General features: G+C 36.2%; 1 protein-coding gene across 6 annotated transcripts in view; it reads left to right on the top strand.

Moving 5' to 3' along the window:
- Qki (QKI, KH domain containing RNA binding) overlaps positions 1 to 25613 on the top strand; it is a 116251-nt gene extending 90638 nt beyond the window's left edge. Inside the window, exons 5-8 of one of the 6 annotated variants that reach the window (XR_016536450.1) lie at positions 16055 to 16142; positions 17880 to 18179; positions 20196 to 21027; positions 24887 to 24910. Coding sequence is in view for 5 of the 6 variants with exons in the window: in XM_090337852.1 (XP_090193978.1) it covers positions 16055 to 16142; positions 17880 to 18179; positions 20953 to 21027; positions 24887 to 24903 (480 nt within the window). In the remaining variant the exon portion in view is untranslated. The other 5 variants (XM_090337852.1, XM_090337850.1, XM_090337854.1 and 2 more) reach the window with 5 other exon arrangements.
- Positions 25614 to 26009: the final 396 nt, after the last annotated feature.

The raw sequence follows: 26009 nt of genomic DNA, 5'->3' as shown, positions 1-26009 counted from the left end.
GTTTATGATATTGGAGTTTGAACTGAGGACCTTGCCCTGTCTAGACAGATATTTTACCATTTGAGCCATCCCCTAACACTGTATCAATGCCTTTATATTTTAGTCATGTTCTCTATCTTAGAGCAACTTTCTAAAATTTTGACAAATAATTAAAAGTGCTATTTCTTTGGGTAGCAGTTCATCCAGACACAATTAAGAAGTGAAGCACAGTGTATGTTTTAAGACTTCAGTCAGCATTAGCATCACACATAGTTAGGTAAAGATACTCAATAGCTCTATGAGCTGTTTATTGTCTGTCCTGACCATGATTTTTGGCAGTGGCTCAAGATCTTAAAAACTACATTTGGAGTTTTAGTTGATGAACTTCTTGTTAATGATAACATGTCTTGTCTTTGGTAACACAACAGCTTTTTACAAAGAGGCTGCAGCAATAACACCCTCTTGCCAGGCGGGTACGGTGGCTCACGCCTGTAATCCTAGCTACTCTGGAGGCTGAGAGCTGAGGATCGAGATTCAAATCCAACCCCGGCCACTAAAGAATGGGAGACTCTTATCTCAAAGAATGGGAGACTCTTATCTCCAGTTAATCTCTAGAAAACTGGAAGTGGGGCTGTGGCTCAAGGGGTAAGACGGTAACAGCACCCAGGCCCATTGTTCAAAGCCCATAACCCACCCACCCCCCAAAAAAAAAAGAATACCCTCTTTCAGTCTTGTAAGAATTCAGTATAGCACATTTGCCTGAAACAGGGATTTATTCAGCTTACAAATAGTTCATTTAGCTTAGAACACTAGATTGAGGTGTTGCAAATATAAAATAAGAGACTCTGAACATAGAAAAAAAAAAGGTGTTTATTTTCCCCCTTAAGTTCCATACATTTATATGGAACTGAGGACATAACTCTTGTAGTAGAGCATTTGGGTAGCATATTAAAACCCTGGGTTTAATTCCCAGTACCACAAGGGAAAGTAGAGGAGAAAAACAAAAAACCTTTACATTCCATACATCTCTCAGAATTTTCCTGTTGAATTTATTGTAGAGCACTCCATATTTGCTTGAAACTATTACTTTTTTGGCCAGTCCTGGGGCTTGCACTCAGGGCCTAGGCACTGTCCTTGGACACTCTTTGCTCAAGACTAGTGCCTTGCCACTTGAGCCACAGTGCCACTTCCAGCTTTTTCTGTGTATGTGGTACCAAGGAATTGAACCCAGGACTTCATGCATGCTAGATGAGCACTCTATGCTCCCGGCCCTTAATTTTTAAATATTGGTGTTTATATATCATAACTGGTAGGATAGTGCATTTTAAATGTTTTGCATTTCCTGCTTAATGTACATTGTTCTATGTAAGCCCTGTAAATTTAATATATATGTTGGCATTTTGAATCTCTAGGCTAAAGTGTATTTAATAGAAAATGAGTAAATATCTTTGTGTGTCTTCAGTTCAATTATTTTCACTCCTCCCTTTAATTTGTTTGCATGCCCTTCTGATGGTTGGTAAGTAGCATCATGTTCCTTATATATAGGCAAAGCCTTTATAATCCATCTACTTTGTACTAGTATACCTTATTGTATTGGCAAAGGCTTAGAAAACCGGATGTCCCTTATTTAATGTATTTGCAGTTTTAACTCATAATTTCTCTTGACATTTCACGTGTCCTAGTGTTATTTTTATTTACATACTAAAAATGTACTATTTCCATAGTATGTTAATGATTCAGATATACCTTTTAATACTTAAGGATTGCTTCACATAAACTTATTTGGTAGCTTATTGCTATTAACTGAACCTTCAAAATTTCAACATTAATTTAAATGATTCCATTTATTAGTAACTATTCCTTTATGGAAATTACTTTTAAAGCTATTTGTTTCTTTATATCTTTGAAGGAAAAACAATTGCTCTTTAATATATAAGTAAAATACCAAAATACCTGTTGATTTTAGTTATGTCTTCAAACTGATATAGCATTAACTTAGTTTTGGGTAACCCTTTATAGTATATAATAACTGGGCAATTTGGAAATTTTGAAAATTAGCTACTTTATGATACTATCATTTTGTAAATTTTCTTGTTAAGGATGATAATAGATTGGTTTAAATAACTTTAAAAACTGGGCTTATTATTTGTAGAATTTCAGCATATCTCTTGAGATTGAAAGATGCCAAAAACAATTCACTTGAATGAAGAAACTGCACCAGGTTTAGGGACCAAGACTTACTTTGAGTAATATAAATAAGAATGAAATTATCTGAGTTACCTAATTTCTATTTGATCACTTGATGTTTGCTTTTCAGCAGTGTCAGGTTCTGAACTTACATGATTTTCAGAGTGACCTCTCACTTCCAAGATGCTATATTGGCCTTCAGTTATCATTTCTTCTAACTAGAACCCCATTTCAGCTGAATACTCAGTCCTGTGCTTGCCATTCAGACATGCAGATAAAGTATTTCTAAAACTAAAATCACATGCTTTTCTGCTTCTTAGTGATTCTTCCCTTTAAAAAAAAAAAAAGACTCATTGCCTGGGAGCCATCTACTTTCTTTCTGCCTCTATTATAAACACTGTCTCCCTGCTTCTTTTCCATTACTTTATCACCAAGTTAGGATTCTTCCTGTAGTATACACATGCCTGTCTCTTTGCTGTTGTTACCTCTGTACTGAGTCTGTTCCTGTGGTAGTGTTTCTGTCCTCACATGATAAAAACATGTAACATTGGTAGTTCATGTTCGTCTTACGTGTGCTGTATTTCCAGCTTTGTTTCATATCACTTTTCCTTATTTAAACCTGTACATATTAAATACAGCATGCTGTTCCTGAAACACCCTGTGTTTACTTTATCTACAATAGTATATTTAGACTTTTAGGAAATGAGAATTAGGGATGCTAATACAGTATCCAATTGATTATGACCAGTGAACAAATCTCTCTAGGAACTACCTAACAACTCTAAAGATGTAAGCACTTCTCTCAAATTCCATTATTAGACACCCTGTGCCAGTATTGTAATAGTTGCACATTATGTCTTGCCTCTTCGCCTGGGGACATTTTAGTGATGCAGTACACATGGACCCCAAGTCATCGTAGTGTCTCATCTTTACTGGCTGTCACCACGTGTAACTGTATAGAGTACTAACATGTCTAAATGTATTGTGCAACTATCACTGAGACAGGAATCTGGTCAATGAATAGATTTTTGCAACAAAACTTAGGAGGTCAGGCTTGAACATATCAAGCTAAAGAAGCATTCATGTACCTAGGTCTGCTTATGGGAGAGGTCTAAGCTGCACATGTTAGTTTGAGCTGAACTGTGACTAGAATCTGGAGATGCTAAAAGAAGAGAAAACTCTTAGGCCTGACTTAAGGCATTTCAACATAGCAATTCCCAGGATGTGGAGGCATAAAGTACAAAGGAGGAAAAAAAAAAAAAACAAGAGAGTAAGATAGAGCAACAGTTTTAGGAATCATTCCACAGTGGCAAAAAAAAATAAGGCTGACCAAAACCATCAGTTTGATTTAACGTTTGTGTTAATAGCCTTGGTGAGAAATGATAAGAGATGAGACTAAAAGTAAAGGAAAGAATTGAATGTGTGGAGAGCAGTGCAATTATAGATGTGAGGGAAAAGATAAGCAGTGACTTCTAGAGGTTTGGGGGGGTGGTTTTTTTTTGAGGATGGAAGAATATACGTTTTGCTTTCAGCTGAGAAGATAAAGAGTAGAGGGAAAGAGAGATTCAGAGATGTTGTAATTTCTCATGAAAGCTTCTTGAGAAAGTAACCACACATAGAAAGATCCCCCCCTCCCCATCCACCTAGTAGACAACAAAAGGATACAGGAAGATGCGGACTAGAGGAGTACAGAAAATTTGACTGGAGATCAACATGATGAAGGGCCCATTAGATATTGGTCCTAAAGGAATGTGAGCATTGTCGGGGTTTTTAGCACTCTTTGCCTCCTGACCAGCAGGAAAGGCAAAGAGAACACGCCCCGACTAAGAGGAGACCGAGAAAGGATAGGGCCGGCTGGCCACCTTCACCCAGCCCTCCCTTCTCCAGAGGGAAGACACAGACGCGCCAGGGAGAATGTCACAGCAGATTCGTTTAATGGGAAGATACCAGGGGCTAAAGTAAGAAGCAGGAGGAATCTATTAACATAAAAGTAGGCAGGACAGGGGGAGGTAGGTGCGGTCAGAGAGGGCAGCGAGGCCAATCCATGGGTTCCAGGTAGCCTTATTTTACATCACAAACCATAGCCAAACCTTCCAACCAGGAGACAGGCAGGTTGGATCTCCAAAACCAGGATGTGAGCACTGGGCCATGAGGTAGGCCTTTTACCTTTGATGTGACGTGCCCCACAGCATAGTAATAAAATGTCTTAGCAGGCCTGAAATGGATGTGGCGAAATGGATAGTGAGAGGAGAAAGGAAAAGACATGAAAGGAAAACAAGGAAGGGAGGGAGGGAGGGAGGGAGGGAGGGAGGGAGGAAGGAAGGAAGGAAGGAAGGAAGGAAGGAAGGAAGGAAAAGGAAAGAAAGAAAAGAAAAGAAAGAAAGAGCAAGCAAGCATGCATGCAAGCTATCTTAGATAGTACTTGAGTGTTTGGAATAACTTAAGGCTCCTGAAAGAGACTAGTAAAACTGGGGAGAAAAAATTTCCTAAAAACCTTACCTTACACTTTTAATCTAAGTTTTTTTTGTTTTGTTTTTTGTTTTGTTGTTTTCTATAACTGTAAATAGATATATATAATGTATGATTGTAGCACTATTTCCATTGGTCAACCAAAATTTCTTCAAAGGAATAATTTATGTGCTACATACCAGGACCTTAATTGTAGACTTGAAACTGCAGTCTGTCCTATAGTAAGTGAAGGGATGTGCTCCTAATAGGATATAGTCGAACTTTAGTCACATGTAAATTTTCACATGGAAAAAGTTTCAAGGGCATCATAATGAAGTTAGTGGGGTTGTTTGTTTTTGTTTTGTTTTTTGAAAATTTCAGGAGTGAAAGATTTATGGAAAATCTGTTATAAAAATAGGATGTAAATACGGAATTACTACACAGTAATACTGAATTACTTCTAACTCTGGGACTGAACAATTGCTTTTCTGTTCACCACTAACAAATTATTTCTTGTTCATGTCAAATATTTAAAGCTCCCGCCTTCATAACAATATCAGATAAGTTAATGCCAAACTTAAGTAGTTTATACTGTAATTCTAATTCTTGCCTGGTAATGATATTTTTCCCAAGTAGAAGGTAGAGCAGAGGTAACTTCTTAAAACTATACATATTACACTCACACTCATATGCAAAATGTAATAAATACTAAAACAAAGCCACAATGCTCCCTGTACTGGCATTTCTTTATGGCTCCTTGGCTGGTGTGCCATATGATTACTGGCAGGCACGGAGTGACCATTAGTTTACCACTTTTATAGCCTTTGTAGAACCAGAATATTTAATGGAGTCTGAACAAATACTTAGATTTTTTTGGTGAAGTGGGAAGGTAGTAGTTGTTATTGAAATGGTTGGCCAAAAGTCTGTTTTAGCCTCCATCCAATGAGCAGCATTTTCGGACCCATTCAGGTAGCAATTTTTGTTTGGACTTAAAGGAGTTGGTAAAAATCCATTAGAATGGCAGAAGGAACTTACTGTCACCTTAGATATCAGACTAAGAATAGGTAGATAACAGAAAAGAAAGGATGACAGTTTTATTAATATACAGGCACAGGGAGTTACACAGAGTATAGTACTTAAAAGAGGGATCAGATAAATGAGACCTAATTATTTTCATAGAGAAGAAGGGGAGGGTGATTGTATTAGTAAATTTTAGAGCAATAATAAATTTTTTTTAGGGACAATACATGGACCCTAAGAATATTGTCAGTACTTGAGTATCTTATTAACTCCAGTTACCTCCAGTCCAGGGTTGACTCTGTACATTTTTAGTATGTTAGAAAGTCCCTACCAAAGAATTATTTACATTTTCAGCATCTTTTTTTTTCATTCTTTCTTGCCCTATGAGTTCAAAGAAAAATTTATCTTTTTTATTAAAGCATATCAAAAGAAGATTGTTTCTATAATCATGTTTTTAAAGGCAGTCACTAAAAGGTCGACTGACTATATAGTATGAAAAACTATTTAGTAGCTTATTTAATAAAGACATTATTATAGCAGTTAAAGGATAAAGTCTCACTTGATGGTAGCTAGGACTAAAAATGTTAATCCCTAGAATAGTTAACATTTTGGATAATTCTTTAAATATAAGCTCTTAGATTTGGAATAGTGGTATGTCTAAGCCTGTCAGTTCAGTTGGTTAAAACATTTCTTCTTTCAATCCTTTTATAATTCTCCTACTAGAAAAGCTTCCAGGAGACTGTGGAGACCCTCGAGAACCAATAGTGCCCAGCACTCAGGAGACAGAGGCTCTGTTACGCAGACTCGCAGCTGTGTAGACCCTACTTACTGCAAGAAAGAACAAAGTAGTCACTGGTCTTCCTTTACAACTTAGGAATTTGTTGTTTTAGTGATGGGTCATTGACAGCTGTTTAGAAATGCACCCGTTGTGTGCATCTGAGAAACATTTTGAGACAGGTAACCCCTACGCTGTTTTCAACAAAGATCTCAGGACATTTCTTGGTGTTCCAGAATGCTCTGGCCCTTTGTCAGCATTTGTGTTAGTCCTTTGTGTATCTTAAACACTCCTCCAGACCTTGCAGTCACAAGACTGTTTTTGCAGTGGCTTATCAGCTTCATTAGTTCTTTGTTAGGCTATAGAGAGTTTTGTTAGAATTCTTGGTTCTAACATGGCTTTCCATGTTTTATTATTTCCTCAATACTTTACAGTTTGTATTTGCTAATAATTACTGTTAAATGCATAGACAGAATCATTGTCACATTGGTGGATATGTTTAGTTCTTAATTTTCAGAAAATTTCCAAATAGAAGCTGAATAGTCACCATAGTGAAAGGTCTTGGCCCAAATGCCATGTGAGTGAGACGGCTGCTAAGTGTTTAAGATTTAGAGGCTCGTAAATAGAGGAACTTGTTACACATACTCCTTCCCTGTGAAGTGTGTGGTCCCACCAGTAGTACAGGTCTTTACCTTAAGTATGATCCTGCTTTTAAGTACAAGAACTAAATAGATGGCTCCCGGTTTTAGTTGTATAATCGACTTTTGCTCTAATGATCAGTGCCTTTTGCTACTTAAAGTTTACTTAAATTGCTGTATAAATTGGTCCTTGGCATAAAAAAGGTTCACTACCTCTGAAGCAAGAACTGTAGATACAGATGGCCAAGTCTTACCTGCCTTCACTGTTGTATTACTGTGGATCGTAGAATTTAATGCTATCAGATGGTTTGTGACTAAATGTCACCTTGCTTTCCTTTCCATGCTTTGTCCTGCTTTGACCTGCCTCTTAAGTTTCGAAGTTTTCTTTATTTGTATTGAAAATGTCCTTTGAAATAATATGCAACAATAAAGTAAAAGTCAAGATGGGAAACATCCTTAATTGCCTCAAATGTCACAATGATGACTGCATCCAAAAATAGTTTGAATGTAAGTGAAAATGGCAGTGGTTACTTAAAATTGTAGAGAACCAATTGCTGTCTTTCTATATACTCTTTTTGAGATTATCAAGATTGAACTCCATGACTCCAAAATGAGGTTACTTTGAAGTGACCTATAAGAACGAAGGACATTGCATTGTTATTTCTGAAGTCTTGCAAAAGCAACTGGGATGAATTAACAGTTTATCCCACATCTTCTTGGTGAGCTCAGTACACATGGCTAACTAGCACTTTAAAACCTTGTTCTTGCTGACACCCATGCTCCATGCCAGTAATCTTAAGCTATTAAGGAAACTGCAATCTGAAGATTATGGTTCAAAGCAAGGGAGTGGAGAAATTAACCACCAAAAAGTTGGAAGCGGAGTGCATCTTGAGCAAAGTAAGTCAGGGCTAGCATCCAGGCCTGCCCCAAAAGAGACAAATGAACAGTTTTTTACTTGAACTACATTATCTAGAAATAACAGTTGAACATGATTGTTACAGAAAGCTTACATAGATCTTTGTTGTAAAATGAGTTAGTGATGTAAGAGGAAAGTTCACAGTTACCAATTTTTAGAGTTGTAGGAAATGGATATAGAGAGCCCCTTGGTTTCTGTATCATTCAGAAAAACAGCAACTAGATGCTTCAACTGATGGAAGCAACAGTTGTACTGACAACTGAGGAATAGAAAGAGGGCAAGTTATAATAGAGATTTAGAAATAAATAGATGAGAGGTAAGTGCTGTCTGTAGCTCTTAGGCACTTTTTTTTTTTTTAGTAAGTATGCTGGCACTAAGGGTCTGGGTACTGTTCCTTAGCTTTTTGGCTAAGCCCATTTTACCTGTTAATGCACAGCTCCACTTTTGAAGTTTTGATCTTTAATTCAAGAGTTTAATGGAGTTTCTTGCCCCAGCTGACTTTGAACTATGATCTTCAGATCTCACTCTTGATCTTAGGCACTTGGAAAAAGTGATATATACCAGGTTGGAATTGAGACCTCTGGCATGAGATGGCTCAGCTGTTTCTGGATTCCTGGCGGAGTAAACAGTGACCAACCAATGTGGGCAGTTTGTGGTGACAGAGCTGTATAAGGAGGAGGTTAGAAGCAACTCTCTGGCAAGTGCAGACCTGAAAAGAGCACCACAGGAAGGGAACTGATCCTTCTCCCATCCATTCCTTCAAGCTGGACTTAACTTCCCACTCTGTCTCAGTTGAGAGCTGTGTAGAAAATCCAGCTGGCAAAAAATAAATCCTTGTAGAATCCTACCTAGACCAACCATTTGAATGCATATGGCAGATTAGTTTGAAACATAATAGCTACTACATCATTTCAGAGAAAAATTCTGAAATGTGAGAGCATAATTCTTCTATTGGCTTTGCAGAATAAGTCAATTTAATATTCATGTTCACCTGACATCTCCATTTTGGGGATGTAAAACAGGCATCTCAAACCATACCTTTCAAAACCGAACTTGTGATTCCAACATTTTTTTATCTCTCATTAAATGGAATCATCTACTTTATTGATAAAAAAGTAAACATCATTCTTTAATTTCTCCTTTTCCCCTACCCATTGTATCTAACTGATCAATCAAGCCTTGTTGTTTCTACTCTTATCCTACCCTAGTAGGTACTCTGTCCAGACAGTGAGGCTTGTGACTACTGTCACAGCTCTTATCCAGGCCTCCAGCAGTCTGTGTAACAGATAGCACAGTGATCCTTAAATACAACTTTGTCACACCCCTGTTTAAAGATTTTTTTATTGAAACTTAAATCAGTTAAATTCCTTGATGGACTTTTTGTCTGCCAAAGCTGACAGGATAGGTGACGGTGTTTATTGATACTAAAAATCATTTGTAAAATTTAGTCCTTGTTTATGTACTAATTTGTTCAGCTGTATTCCCCCAGAAAGTTAGTTACATGTTTTTGATATTTTAGAAAAACAACTATCCTCCCTCCCCTCCCTTCTCCCCTCCCCTCCCCTCCCCTCATCTTATCTTTCTTTCCTTCAGTTGTAGGGCCTGAACTCTGGGTCTGGGTGCTATCCCTGAGCTCTTCAGCCCAAAATTAGCGCTCTACCACTTGAGCCACAGCACGACTTCCAGTTTCCTGGTGGTTAATTGGAGATAAGAGTCTCTGGGACTTTTTTGCCCCGGCTGACTTTGAACCAGGATCCTCCAGTCTCAGCTTTCTGAGTAGTTAGTGCGAGCCACCAGCGCCCAGCTTAGAAAACCTTTCTTAACTCTTCATAGAAAAGGAAGGGACCAAAAGTGGGAAAGATAAGATGCCATTTGACCATGACTAGTGACTCCTCCCCTGTGCATGCACAAACTATGCTGTTATACTAGCTATCATCAGAAAAGTCTGTACTATAAGAGAGAATACCATTTGGGGCTGTTGAAAGGAGAAATATATGGATTGCTTCTCAAGCTTGTCTAGAAAAGTACTAGGACTATTCTAAAGGGTTGTGAACAACAAATGTTTTGGTTAATGCTTAATACTGTAAATCTGGCTACTTAAATTGTTCAGTTTCTTGAAGCTAAACCATGTAGACTTAGGATATTTCATATGAAACCACTCAGGTTTTTGGTTTAGAAATAGCCATTGTTTTATTTCTGTATAGTAAGTAAATAATATATTGTCATAGTTTCCAGTGTATACTTTTTAGTTTTCTTAAACACTAAATTAGCATGGCTTTTTATCATTTCTAGTATAAGATATTCAGTGAACAAATTCTCGCATATAAGGGCATTGCATCATTGGCAAAGATATAATACAATTGTCAGATTTGAGGACTTCGAATTCCATGTTTGGTTTGGGAGCTAGTTTTGCAATGTGACTCTCTGCGACTTGGGATAAGTTAGTCTACCCAAGGCTCAGGGATAATATAGCGCAAGTATCCTGTCTTTGTTCTGAAGAATAAACTCCTAAATATGGAGATTTTCTAGTTACAGAAAAGCATATAAATTGTTCTTTAAAATGTTAAAACTCTGTTACTTTTTATCTGTTATTAAACATGGCCTGTTTCTATCACTTTTACAGTGAAGCATAGCTCGTGACATTCTTTTTTATCTTACTTTGAGATAGGTGTAAGTTTAAAAGTAGTTATATACACTCATAGATCTGTTGTTCGAATTACTAAATCCAGAAAGGTCACTTATGATGTCTTTATCCATTTAGTGTGTTTTTTCTGTGTTATGGATGGATTCTAAGTATATTCTTTTAAATCCCTTTAGAGACGTTATATTATCTGTGGCATATTTTCATGGTGTCTTTATTTACAAAATTAGTAATTACTAAATGGCTATAGCAGAAGCATTGATAAACAAAATATTACTCAGCTATTAAAACAAATGACCTACAACATGAATTGAAGGTTTACACCAAAGTTACATTTAATTTGCTTTTGAAATTGTAGCAAATTGAATTTTAGTGTGAGAGAAATCATATGGGTGGTTGGTGCTTGAGGCCCAAGAAAATTTGATTGTTAGGAGTGTTCTGTGTTGATGGACATTCATCACAACCAATCCAAGTATTGCACAAGGTAAATACTTAAGGAATGAGAAGGTGAGAATCACTTGAATTGAGCAGTGTACCATACTACTTTTATGACCTTATGCTGGCTGCATGAGAGCATTTTCCTTTGTTAAAACTGTAGTGTTTCATGTAGCTTAGATAAGTTGGTCTCCCATTGAGCTTCTATACTGTACCTAGGGAAAAGTCTAGGTAAAAACATACAACTCTCAGATCATCTTTTGATCAACAATTAAAGAGAAATCCGAAGTCTTACTATAGAAGCTCTGTAGCTTCTGAATCATAAGAAAAAAATGTAATAGCCTACACATACCTTCAGTGGTGTTCTCCCAGGCATTAGTGTGGGATCACCACTGTCATGTGCAGATATTTGTATAATGAACTTCATTGTTTCTGAAGGCAGGAAAAATCCTGCTCTTAGAGTACAGAGTGTTGGGAGGATAGAACCCATACTTGAATCAGATGGTCTGATTCAAATTCTGCCAAAGGACTTCTGATTTTTCTGGAGAAGTGTTAATACAGCCTTTTGTGTGTGTACCATGTCCTAGCATACTACTATAAAATGATGACATAAGGTGTCTCAAACACCTTCTGGTGAAAGCTTTGGTGGTTTACTTTTTATTCTTTTTTGGTGTTTTCTGCCTGTTTTGCCTTGCAAAGGTAAAACTGCATTTATGTACACTGGCAGGTACACATACATTTCTTTTTTTTTTTTTTTTGACACTATCAGCTAATGAGTGTTTTGTTTAATATACAAAGTAGGAGTTGTGTTCAGATACGTTTTCAAGCATGTTCTGCACCCGGTTTTTTGTTTTGTTTTTTCTGGTTTTGATAGAGATAAATTTGCCTTCTTTCTTGCTGATAACTTGCACACTTGTACTACTTCTTAGTCTGCCTTGAGGTAAGCCTGGTGCTGCTTCTTTCTAAAAATGTTTGCCTAGGGTATAATAAATAAGCTTTCTTATTCTCTGATTATATATAGATTTAAATTTAGATAAATTCTTGTTATATTGAGGAGAGGGAGCTAGCTATACTGGCTTCACACTGTCTCAGATTCCTTGCTCATCCCATCATCCATTACTTTAGGTCTGCCTTTGTGGAGGGGTGGCTGGTTATTGGGCTTGATTTACGTGGTTTTTTTGCTCAAGGCTGGCATTGTACCACTTGAATCCCCCTAGCTCCACTTCTAGCTTTTTATTACTTAATTGAAAGTAAGAGTCTCACAGACTTTGGTATGACCATGATTTTTTCAGCCTCTTTAGTAGCTAGGATGATGGGCATGAACCACCAGTTAGCCCTGCATTTTGCTCATAATTTTGGAGTTGGAGTCTTGACACATCCTTTTACCCCAGCTGGCCTTGGACCATGAGCTTCTAGATCTAAGCCTCTTGAGTATCTAGGATTATAGATGTCAGTAACTAGTACCTAGAAACTCTGGATGAATCTTAACACTACTTTTATTTTTAGTCAACAAATTTTAATGGTATTTGATGGTGATGGATTTTGAATTTTTCTCTTATTTTTATTTTATTTTATTGACAGTCTTGGGGCTTGAGCCCTGTCTTTGGACTTTCTAAAGGCTAGAGTTCTTCCATTTGAGCCACAGCACTACTTCCAGCTTTTTCTATAAATGTGGTACTGAGGAATCAAACCCCCAGGTCTTCATGCATGCTAGGCAAGCACTCTACCACTAGACCAAACTCCCAGCCACTTATTTTTATTTTTAACTAGTGATTTGTCTTCATATTAAGCATTCACTATTTTTCATTCATCTTTGTTCACAAGTTGATGGGGTGAAAACATAATCATCCCAAAAGTATGCAAGTATATTCATCTTGAATACTGCATAGTAGGACCTTAAAAGTTATCTTATCAGGCAGGGAGTTTGGCCTAGTGGTTAAAGTGCTTGCCTAGCATGCATGAAGACCCGGGTTCGATTCCTCGGTACCACATACATAGAAAAAAGCTGGAAGTGGTGTTGAGGCTCAAGTGGTAATGCTCTAGCCTTGAGAAAATCCAAGGACAGTGCTCAGGCCCTGAGCTCAAGCCCAGAACTGGCAAAAAAAAAAAAAAAAAGTTATCTTATCAGTGGCACATTAAATCTTATTTTCATAATGTTTTCACTTTATTAAATACACAATCAACAGTTGCACTCACTCCAAATTACAGGGCACTATTCCCTGTTTTAATGCCAAAGATCCTTAATATCATCACATGTTGGGAGCCAGAGTGGAATCAAACTGTACCTTGATTTGCATCAGACATTTGCTTTATTGTCTTATTGTTTTCTGGCCTTATTCTGTTTAAATGACCTGAGATTTACCATATGAATGTAACACCTGGAAGTTCCCTGGTTTCAAGAAAGGATATAAGCCTTGAGTTGAAAATAAACGGGGCTGCAGTCTTTACCTGGGCTGCAGACCTCCCGGACCCCATGTGTTTGTCTCTCTTCTATTTTTTCCAGTCCCTGCCCCTATTTGCTGCCGGTAGGCCCCGGCAATCACAGTTTTATCAGAAGGGAAGGACTGAGAAATTTACTCTTGTCCTAGTTTTACCCTCTTTATGAATCTGTAAGAAACAAAATTGTATTAGAAAAATACACTATTGAGTCACTTTTTTAAAAATTTTATTCTAAAGGTGATGTGCAGAGGTGTTACAATTAAGTCAGAAAATGAGTACATTTCTTTTTAAACTGTCACTTCTTCCCTCCATTTCTCCAAATTTTTCTCCATTCCCACCTTCCCTACAATTTGTATAGCTCATTTTCAATATAGTTTCTACCGAGTATCACTGCTGTATTAGTTTACCCCCTTTCCTACAAGCTTTCTGTATAAATACTAAATACTGGGGACATGCTAAACATTAAGTCCCATCCCTTCCACTGTGTTCAGGGGCAGGCTTTGTAAATGGACCTTCCTCTGCTGTTTTTAATTAACTTTATTCATAGGTCTTAGACATTTGAGATTTAGAAATAAAGTTAAAATTTCCATACCAATCATTTAAAGAATAGAGCTCAGCAAGTAATTTGGAGATGAGTACATGGTGATTAGGCAGTGATAAATGATAAATAAATTCTACAGCCCAGATGCCTTGTAGTGGACAAATGAATCAAGAAACTATCTATACACATTCATGTACAAACTGAAATTTTACTCATGCAGAAAAATGATATTTTGTTATTTGCAGGGATACGGATGGACCTGAAAAAATTGTATTCACTTGTACATATGTGAAAATGGAACTAGGTACATTGAAGGCATGAATGAATTTGAGAGTGATAGGAAGAATAATCAAAGGGGTGGCATTGATCAGTATGCATTGTTCTCAGGAACTGATATTGATATGTTAAATTGAAACCCCTTTGTACAACTACCTAAGGATAATGAGGTAGGGAAGGAAGGAAATAAGGAGTTTTATTCTTGTGAAGCTTTCTTTGAGAGTATCGATATTGAACAGGTAATTCTAAAGACTGAAATCATATAGGATTTGGAAAAAGAAAGGGTAAGAATAACATGCAGAGGAGTATTTACAGTGGAGGAAAAGTGGATAAATGTGCACAGACAACTAACAAAGAATGACCTAGTTAATGTTAGACTTGTATGTAAAACAGTGGAAGATTAATTGGTCAACTAGAGATAGTAGTTTGAGGCCAGACCATAGAAGTCTTAATTTGTTTTATACCTTTGATAGTAAGAAATCATGAAAGGGTTTGATATATGAAAATGTTTTAAAAAGAAAAAAACACCAAAGTTGTCTTTCAGGCATTTAGTCGTTCCCTCTGTATCAGTTGAGATGTTATAGATTATAAATTGAGTGACAGGCACCATTAGACTGTTTCCATAATGACTAGAAAAGGTGGGTGAATCTAAGAATCTAAGGTAAATGGGGAGGGCAAACGTGTTCATGATCACAGGTGATACTGGTTTACGTCTTCCGTAGCAGTTATTCATTTTCTCTTTTACAGTGAATCATATAGTGACCTAGAGATAGCTAGCGACTTGATCACACTTGCCATTTAGACTAAGCGAGAATGGAAGTTATGGCACAAATAAATTTGCAGAAATCCAACATTTTTAATTGGATAAATTAATATTAGAGTTTCACTAAATTTTCCTTTTGTTAGGTTCAGATTAAAATATACTTACCTCAAATGTAAATGTGTATTTATGTTTGTATTTTTTAATGATCATTTTAAGTTTTGGCATATTTATAACATTCAATTTAAAATTAAAGGGTTTTAGGAGAACTACATATTAATATAGTTTGCCTAAAAATTACCTTCTCTTTTTCTTGCTTTTTTTTTTTTTTTTTTGGCCAGTTGTGGGGCTTGAACTCAGGGCCTTGGACACTGTCCTTGGACATTTCTCAAGGCTAGAGCTCTACCACTTGAGTCACAGCAACACTTCCAGCTTTTTTTCTATGTATGTGGTACCAAGGAATCGAACCCGGGTCTTTGTGCATGCTAGGCAAGCACTCTACCACTAGGCCAAACTCCCGGCCCCTTGCTTTTATTTTATTTTATTTTTTTTTGATCAGTCCTGGGGATTGAACTCTGGGCCTACATGCTGTCCCTGAGTTCTTCAGTTCAAGGCTAGTGCTTTACCACTTTGAGCCACAGCGCCACTTCTGCTTTTCTGGTGGTTATTTGGAGAGAAGAGTCTGGCAGACTTTTGTGCCTGGACTGGCTTTGAACCATGATCCTCAGATCTCAGCCTTTGACCAGGATTACAGGCATGAGCCACCAGCTTTTACTTTTTCAAATAGAAATGTAGCTAGTGGCTACTGAGAGCATCTTCTACAGCAACATACTATCATTGAGAAAAATAGGATTCATAATACCGAAATCTTTGGTGTTTCCATCTTCCTTTTTCTGATTGGAACCACTGGCTATAGTAACGTTTTCTGTTGTAAGTCAAAGGTTTTATAGGTGTACATTCATAGCAACTGATGTTTCTGCTCTTGTGTTTCTCTTACAGGCAGAAGGAGAGGACAGCCTGAAAAAGATGCAGCTGATGGAGCTTGCCATTTTGAACGGCACCTATAGAGATGCCAACATTAAATCACGTAAGAATGATACTGAGGTGCCCAGGCTTACAGCTGTCTCAGCTGTTTTATCTATATAGATCTTCTTCCTTTTGGTATCATATTGCATGAATAGTTACACTGACAACTTGAAGTAAAATATTTAATATGAGACCAGCAGTCCCCCCCCTCCCGCTTTTTGGTGAGGTCAGTTGTGGGGCTTGAACTCGGTGCTTGGGCCCTGTCCCTGATCCTCTCTTGTGCTCAAGGCCAGCACTCTTCGCATTTGAGGTACAGTGTCACTTCTTGTTTTTGAGTGGTTAATTGGAGAGGACCTTTCCTGCCTGTGGTCCTCAAATTTCAGCTTCCTAAGTAGCTAGGATTACAGGTGTGAGCCACTAGCACCCAGCCCAACAGTCTCATTTTTAATACAGTCATGAACTGTAGTCCTCTTGATTTTATTTTTTATGTTATCTCAGTGCCAATCCTGGGACTTAAACTCAGGACCTGGGTGCTCTGTCCCTGTGCTCAAGGCTAGTGCTCTATCAAGTGAACCATCCCTACACTTCCCATTTTTTGATGATTAATTAAAATGAGAATCTTATGGACTTGCCTGTCCAGGCTGGCTTTGAACCATTAATCCTCAGATCTCAGCCTCTTGACTAGCTAGGATTATAGGTATAAGTCACCACTGCCTCACTCCTCTTGGTTTTATTTTATGCTCACATATGAAAGTTTTGAATTTGAATTTTTATTGTTCTGATATTTCAACCTTTAAATTCAAAAGTGCCTTTAAAGAAATGTCCTATTCTTTACAAATTTAAGGCTTTCAGCTTACTTTGTTATATTTAATGTAGAAGACAAAAAGTATCTGACTGAAATGACCCTTCTGTTAAGTTCTTTTCCTTCCCCTGGCTTGCATGTTTTCCTCTCCAGTATTTTTCCCCTATTGAGTTCAGATGTGAGTTCACAGAGATCAGTGGGTGGGAACTATTTTAGTCTATTCACCTTGTGGACCTCTATGTCAAAGTTTTTCTCTTGCATATTTTTACAAGCAAGGATAGCTTTTTATATTTACGAAAGAGCTGATGTGAAATTTGTGATTTTGAGACAACCTAAAGTTTACGTTATTTATAAGAAAGTATTATATTTAAAATAACACTTTAAAGGAAAAAAAACTGCAAAAATGTTAGCTAACACAGTGAATTTAGAAGTAGTTAACTTTACAGTTAACTCATGAAACTCAAGAATCTTGTTAATAGTCTTGAGTTTAGAAATAGGATGAAGTAATTATTAAAGATTCAATTTGTATTTGCGCCTACTAGTGACTTGCCTTAGTATCATGAAAAGTGTTTGATTGAAATGCAAGTTACACTGAAAGATATGCCAAGACTGTGTTTCTGTGGACTCTAATTACACGTTTTTTATAACATCTTTTAATACACATGTTTCTTATGCTTTTGCATGCAGCTTTAGTCTCCTGAAATCTTACAAAAAATATGTCAGATATCGGAACTAAAAGTAACATTTTAGTAGTCTCATTCATTTTTATGGTGCCTTGGTTTTTTGTACAGTCTTAATATGGTTGGGAACGGGAGAGCTGATTGCATTTGATTGGTATACTTTGGCATTTTTTGTGTGATCAATGCATGTACTAATGATTTCCTTTTATTTTTCTCCTTTCCTGCTTTTCCTTTCTTTTCCCTACTCCCCTCTCATTTTCCCGTATTTTATACTGCTGTCCCTATACTTCTTTCTAAATTTCTTTGCTTACTGTAGCAGCCCTTGCCTTTTCTCTTGCAGCAACTGCCCAGGCTGCTCCAAGGATCATTCCTGGGCCTGCGCCTGTCCTCCCACCAGCTGCCCTGCGTACGCCTACGCCGGCTGGCCCTACCATAATGCCTTTGATCAGACAAATACAGACCGCTGTCATGCCAAACGGAACTCCTCACCCAACTGCTGCAATAGTCCCTCCAGGGCCCGAGGCTGGGTTAATCTACACGCCCTATGAATACCCCTATACATTGGCACCAGCTACGTCAATCCTTGAGTACCCTATTGAACCCAGTGGTGTATTAGGTAAGTGCTTGTGTCTAGGTGCTTAAAACAGTCTTTATAAATTTTGTTGCCCCAGACTGACAATTTTTATTTATTTTTTTTTTTTTTGCAATTTTAGAGAGGCAAGATAGGTTTTCATTAGGAAATGCTGAAAACTGAATCTTGCTTTATTTCAGCTTTTCACAAGTGTTTTCTTGCTAAGTAATTAATTGGCACCTATTGTTCGTGCAGATTCCCCTCAAAACCCTTACCTCCGTTGGACAAATTGATTGTGCATATTTTAAACAGGAAATACTTTTCACATTTGACATTACTGCAATTCTTCCTGAGTTTTATTTTGGTCCCACTCATGTCATTAGCTTCGTCTCCCAAGTCAGATTTCTTTGTTTTCACAGACTTAATTAGTTACCAGTTAGATAGAATGGAACCTGCAAAGATACTTCCTAGTCTGAAGTTTAAATTTCTATGTAAAGAAAACTATTTATATTACTGTGCCTTTAAACATATGTGCTAACTTAAAATGGGACCAGGTTTATGTTTGTAGCCTTAAAAGGTTTTTATTTAAATTTATGTGTTTTGAGTCTTAGTTAACATTAAACATAACTGATACTCCTGATTTCAGCAATACAGTGTGGAATAAATGGATAAATTCTACATGACTAAATGAGTCACACTGGAGGCAGAAATTAAAGTCTTACTGTAAACGCTTGGTTTTACATGAACAGAAAGTGGTATGCTTGAAAAAGACATGACTGCTGCCTTTTTTTTGTAGAGTGGATTGAAATGCCAGTCATGCCTGATATTTCAGCCCATTGACTTGCTGGATGAAGGACTAGAATACAGCAGCTGTTATAACACGACCAGTCAATGGGGAACAAACTGTTTCCGTGCAACCCCTCTGTTTTACCAGACAGATTCTTTGAATACTTTTTTCCTGAATTGTATATGACCTTGGTGCTGCATGCATTCTGCTGACTTTCAGGACTTTGGTCTTTTAGAGCTTCCCCCCAGCAATAATATTGATTTACAAAAAAACTGAAAATCTCTAATGAACCTGGACATTAAGATCTAAACTTGAAAATTCATTGTTCAGTTAAAGAAAGCCACAATGCTCTGTATGTTATCTGTGTGTGTGCATGCACTCAGGTGCCTTTTGTTTTATGAACAAATACATTTTGTTGTACATGTTTTCTGTCTACATCATTGTATAAAGTAACTATAGGTCACGATTATACCACAGAACTGTTGCTGAGAAGGCTTGTTTCTGTTGCACATTTCTTGAAGCATTTTTTAAATAACATGTAACCTATAACCTTATTTTAAGTTTTTCTTTCTATTAATACCCTGTCCTGTGGCCCTGTGCATGCTCTCCTCCTCCCCCCAAGAACTCCTCTCTGCTGCACCCACAGCATCTGTTCCTGGGGAGTTAGAACTCTTGACTTCTTGCAGGTCTGGGGCTGTTAACCACCAGCTGCTATTGCAGTACTTTCAATGCAAGATCTCTTTGGTTTTGCCATTGGAATTGTACTTATATATGATTAGCTTATCTAAAATGACAAAGGGGTGATCAACCAGTTTACTGCTTAGAAACTTCAAGAGGGCACTGCTATAAAATTGGTTTCTCGTTGCAAGACAACATGTTTCTCTTGTTGGAAAAATGATAAAATCTTAATTGGGCAAAGAGCAATTTGCACAGATATGTAACATTCATAAGATGATTAATGATAAGTGCTAAATGAAAAGTATCTCATAACCAATGTTATTTCTCGTGTTTCCACCTAAGCAGTAAAACAGATATTGACCCCCTAGAGGAATAAGGAAATTATTTTAAATTGCTACAGTATAAATTGTTACAATATAAATTTGCACACAGATAACATGCATGCTATGTATCATACCTCACACTAAATTATTTTAAAATAAGCAGTGCCCTTCAAAACAGATGCAGAAAAGTGTGTTGGTGGTGGTGAGGAGATTGGTATTAGCATCAAGTCTTCATTGATGACTAATTTTTAATTCCGTTCCTTTTATCTTTAGGTATGGCTTTCCCAACGAAAGGCTAAGAATTCAAGAACGGTCTTAACCGAACCCTCATCAGATCTGAATTTAACAAATGCTTAGTCTCAGCAGCCTCCGGGGAAAAAGCTTAGCCTAGCAGTCAGTGACTTACTTGCACTTTTGCACATAGATATAAAGTAAAATTATGTTATTAATTTGGTTTAGTCTGTAATACTACAAAGTAATGGTAATTTATAAAGGAGTGTACAGGAGTATACTGACTGCTAAGTGTACTACACTGTTTGCTTTACTAATCACCTAATTCATTGCAGTTCATACTTATTGACTCAAAAGTTTAAAACCACAATCTGTAGAATGGCTTTTAAACCTTCTTAAGTGATAAACTCTGGAAGTGGTCTTAAGGTTAGCACATAATTGTCAGCATTAAACATGGCATTATTTAAGTAGTCCTACTGCAAGAAAGGCACTTCAGTGAATATGTGACTAGTAAAGCTCAAATATGTTTGGATCTCATAAGAGTTGATGAAATGCTGTAACTTGGGGATTGTAAATGAATGAAATAAGTTAAGGCCAACATGTTTGAAATGAATGCAATATTAATAGATACATGACATATTACGGTTAATTTTAAAACTACTGTGCCTTAACATGTTTCTTAAAACAAACTTTTGTAGTAAATGAACATTTGAAATCCATTTTGATAAACCTGCTGTTAATGTTCCTCCCTCTCCATGTATGTTTTCTAACTTTGTCTTGGTAATTGCAATTTAACTAGGTGCGGTGGCTACTAAAGTTCGAAGGCACGATATGCGTGTCCATCCTTACCAAAGGATTGTGACCGCAGACCGAGGTTAGTTTAGTTCTGCAGTTCTTGTTTATAAGAAATGCGTTGGATGTCCATAAAATTTGCAACACCATACCTGGTGGAAAAAAAAAAAAGAAACTCTTTACCTGAACACCATTTCTTTTCCTTTTGGAAATTCGTATTAATAATTTACAGATTTGATGGTTTGGGTGGGTTTTTATCTTTCCTTCCTATCTTATTAAATCTGTTATTATATGTTATGATTTATTTCTACTAAAACAAATTAGCCAATTTGGGGAACCTACTAAATTCATAATGTTGCCTTAACTGCTTTTCAGAAATTATTTTTGCTAAATTTTGCCTTTTTAATTGTTCCAAAATTTGGGGTTGGTATTGCAAAATGAGTGAATGGTGCTTTATTGAAAGAAGTAAAGGAATATATGCCTGCTGTGTACTTTCGGAGAAAACTGAAGATTTAGTTTTGATTTTCTTTACAAGAAAACATTTTGAGCCACTGTAGAAACACAAGTGTAGATGCCAAGTTCTTAGCTGAAATCAACAAGGTCAGGACTGTGAAGATTACTATCAAGTAGTTGGATTTTTTTAATGTAAATTAGAAAATCAGTTCCCTTTTATTCCTACATTCTCTTGCCAAAATGGATCCTTTTATCTTTGTCATTTGCTGCTAAAATCTATTGTCTGAAGGCAAACCATCTCCTGAAGTTCTGTGGTATACGAAATCCCTTTTGACTAACCTGTGACTAGAAAGTAAGTCTTCACTTTTCTCCTTTTCAACATTTTTAATTTGTGTCTTATATATACCCTTGGGCCCTTCTATAAACTATTTATGCTCATGAGGAGTGTTTTCGGTTTATTGACATTGTTTTTTGTCTTTAAGTTGGTTTTCATCATGAAATGGTAGGGAAAGATTCTTATTAAAAAAACATTGCACATTTATTACCTACTAATTAAATTAATAAAAAACTCTTGATAATGGATTAATAAAAAATCTTAATAATGGAAATAATGGATTTATACTCTACTATACATCCTCTATGAATTTGTGAAAGACCTATCCTACTTTACATGGTTATCTTGAACACCGATCATAAATACTGGACATAGCTAATGATGTCATTAGAAATGCCTTTCCAAAGATGCTTGATGGTATTTCATAACATGCATGATTGATTAAAGAGCCTCTGAAGAATTTTTAAACTAATATATATTACTTGGAGTCGTTTTTTTTTTTTTTTCAGTGAAGAGACTCCAGGCCCAGCAGTTTTCTACTAACCTAGAGTATTCCTTGGCAAATGTGCCATGTATGAGTATGTAAACGTCTCTAGAGTCCCTAGATTTAAAGAAAGTAGGTAATATACCCATTTGAAGCTATAGTCATACTTCTAATGTTAAAAGTAGTTCTACAGAGTTTTTAAAAGTAATTTTTCTTTAGTTAATTGTTACCCCTTTTGTACCCCTAGATTTCTCATAGTTTTGTTTTAATACACTAATTATCGGATTTCTTAATCCAGTACCTTTAGGTAGTTGGAAGATAGTAGAGGAAGATTGTATTCTATTTGGAAAATGACAGTACATTCCATGCATGACTTTTTTTTGTAGTGAATTTGTTTTGACTAATTCATGTTTTAGTTTAGGATGCAATGTCAGCAAACCGAAATGCTAATTTTTTAAATAAGTAACAGAATACTTACAGACTTACTATCACTATGCACTCATGGGTCTAAGGAGATGCCTAAAGTCCTTCACTTAAATTATTTTATGATACTACTGTTTTCTCTATTTTTGAGGTTTTTCTTAGTTTTAAAACATTTATTTTGAAGAGGAGATTATTATAAGCATTCACTTGATGCAAGAAAAGTCAGTCTTACACATATAACCTATAATCCTGTATGAGCCTAAAAGTACTACATGGTTAACAAATACCTAGTTCTTTATTAAAAATAAGCCCACCTATATACATCTTTCAAACCTGAATTCGAAACCTATAAAAGATCAACTGACTTTTTGTCTGTATGGAACTGTAAGTGATTTTGCACAATTGTTAGACCTGTGTGTACTATATAAAAGGCCAAGGCTTGGCAGAGGGTATATTCTAGCTATATACAAATGATTGTTTGCTTTGTTATGTATTTCACACTCAAACATCAGAGAATTTTCCGAGTAGTGATTTACAAAAACAAAAAAATTACTCACAATTTGTAATCAGATATTTAAAAACAATTTTACTCAAAAATTTAATTAAAAGCCAAAAAAGCTTTAAAGATTCCATATGTTGAAGAACCTGTGAAACAGTACTGTGACTGTTACCATGTTAAGTATTTATTTCTTCCTTTGATTTTGGAATAGCATTTTTTAATTTTAAATAAAGTTCCAGTTCATTTTAAGAAATTTTGAGACTGATTTGGTCACGTGGAGGATATGGTATTTTTTTTATAGTATTCATTAACTGTCCTCAATGATTGACTGAAGAAAAAGCGTTTTCATCCTGTGAAGGTAAATCACTTCATTAAACGTGTGATTTGAAACCCTGTAACATTACACCTACTGGGTTTTGATTTTTGAGGTGGCACGGAATCTAATGTTGCACTGAATACCATTTCATTCACATCTCCTCTGCCTTAGTTGCAATGGCAACAGTACAGAAAATTCTATTCAAACCTCAGAATATAGTAGAAATAATTAAGCTGTTGAATGAGTCTTAAAAACCATACTACTGTTAAGTGGACCAAGTTTGTTGAGGCAGAAGGTGACAGAGGTTGATTAAGGAAGGGACAACTCAAGGACATTGGGAATGATGACTTTCCACTTGAGAACTACTTTATGTTTTACTGTAATTTTTTAAATTTTTTGTTTTCTTTGGGTTTTTTTGTTATTTTGCAAAAGAAAATAGTATTTACAGGTGGCTTCTTTTAAAATATAAAAATATAAAGCAGGAATGTATATGAAATGTCAGATTTTATTGTATTTGCAGAGTATTAGCTTTGAAATTGAGTAAAGAAAGCTGTTTGTAGTTTTAAAATGCCTTATTGGTATCAATTAGAAATTACTTCTATTTTTTTGATGTACTTAGAGCTCTTTGAGGTATAGAATTTTAAATGGCAGGATTTTACAGTGTTTACATGCAAGTGCATTTTATAAGTGTTCTATATGTGTAAAATAGTATTTTCAACTGGAAAGGGTTGGCCAGTGCCAAAGTCCTGGCCTTTTTCTGGTTCCCATGATGTTGCCTACACTGCTAGACTACAGTATTGCTTTGTATCATGAGGCCAAGAAACTTCATGTTGTTTGTAAATAGAATAATTGAAAAAGCAATAAACATTTATTGAACAAAAGAAACTTTGTTTGGCCCAGAGTTTATGTTGAACCAAATTGTTCATAGATATTTTAAGTATCTTTAGATTCATTTCTGTTGATCATCAGTATTAATAATCACATCCATCATTAATAGTTGCTTTATTGCTTGCATCTGAGAGAATACTAATGCTTAATAGCAGTCAGATACTGATAACTGCACTGACTGTTCAGAATTCTGTATACCAAACCTATTTATTCATTGTTGTTTTCCAATTTCCTTCATTGACTGCTACTAACTATTAGTTGTTAGTTGTATTTTATTTCTATTTTTTTCCTGTTAACCAGTTGATTTTTTGTTTTTGTGGGAGTGGGCTCTTCTTCATTTGTTCAAATCATGATATGAAATTGTCATGATTTTTATTGTATTCTGTAGATGGTGTCAATCAGTTTGTCAGAGTTAAACATGCTTTTTTTTATTAGTTGTGATTAGTTTTTCATGTTGTCATTAAGCCGTCACTAGCTGAAACTAATCTCTTCTCTATCTTTTCTTTTCTTTTTTTTGTTTTGTTTTTTGTTTCTAACCACCCAGCCGCCACCGGCAACTAACCTATGACCTTCTGACCTCTGAACTCTTCACCCAATGATGACCTGACCATGCCTGCCTGCTGATCAGTTAACTGGTAATCGCCTTTGCTTGCCTGTCGTCAGTGCAGCGAGCTGAGGCACTTGTCCGTTCGTCTTACCATCTAACCAAACAAAAGACAAAAGAAATTGTCCTCCAACTCAGCATTTTTTTTTTCTCCCTTGTTTGGGTGAAAGTGGTTCTAGAACCTGCACTGAATAGTAGTAAAGCAATAAGGCCCAGTTCATCCCACAGCACTGATCATCTTTCAATGTCCTACCTTAAGCGAACGGTAAGAAGAAAGGGAGACAGATGGCCCTTAACTACTCAGATGACAGAGGCAGTTACTGTGAGAGACTCTAGGAATCTTTGTCTTCTTGTATCCAAGTCAATGCTCTCTCTGAATGTACTGTGTGGTGGTGCATCATGCATGAACCTTTGGTCAGGGTTGTCATTGGTGAAGTGGTTTCACACAGTAGTCAAAACTTGATGTGCTGTTGAGTCACTACCATGCCCTGCAAGGGGGCAGAAGTTGCAGCCTTTTTTTTATATTGCCTGCCAAAATTTGAAGTATTAGAAGAAATTGTGCCATGGGACAAAAACTTACCGAGTTTTGAAAAGTAATACAAACAACAAAACTGCAACACTATTTTTAAAAAGATGACTGAGTTAAAATTATTGAACCATTATTTTACACCTCCTTAAAAAATATTTGAGAACAAGGTACATGCATTATGTGTCACATTACTGGGCAAACTGTTCAAATATTTTTTTTAAACTTCCCTGTATAGAAAAAAAAATCATTAAGGATGTAAAAGCCATGCTTGCCTATTTGCTGTATACATGTAATGAAATTGTAGATAAAGTGTAGTGCATTGAAACAAATGAACAAAAGTAGATACTTTTACTATACAAGGGTGCTGGTGCAGAAAAAAAATATATATATTTTTGGAAATGTAGCATTTTATACTTTCAAGTGTTATTAAAAAAAGAAAAAAGAACAAAGAAACCCTTTATTTCATTAACTAATTTTTTCTGGTGGTTGTCAAGAAACAAAAGACCAAAAGAGCCTTTTTGTCTTTCTTTTTTT

Source organism: Megascapheus bottae, chromosome 8, assembly GCF_031878675.1.
Source record: "Megascapheus bottae isolate mThoBot1 chromosome 8, mThoBot2.hap1, whole genome shotgun sequence".
Classification (NCBI taxonomy): Eukaryota; Metazoa; Chordata; class Mammalia; order Rodentia; family Geomyidae; genus Megascapheus; species Megascapheus bottae.
This window is presented reverse-complemented; position numbering and strand designations above follow the sequence as displayed.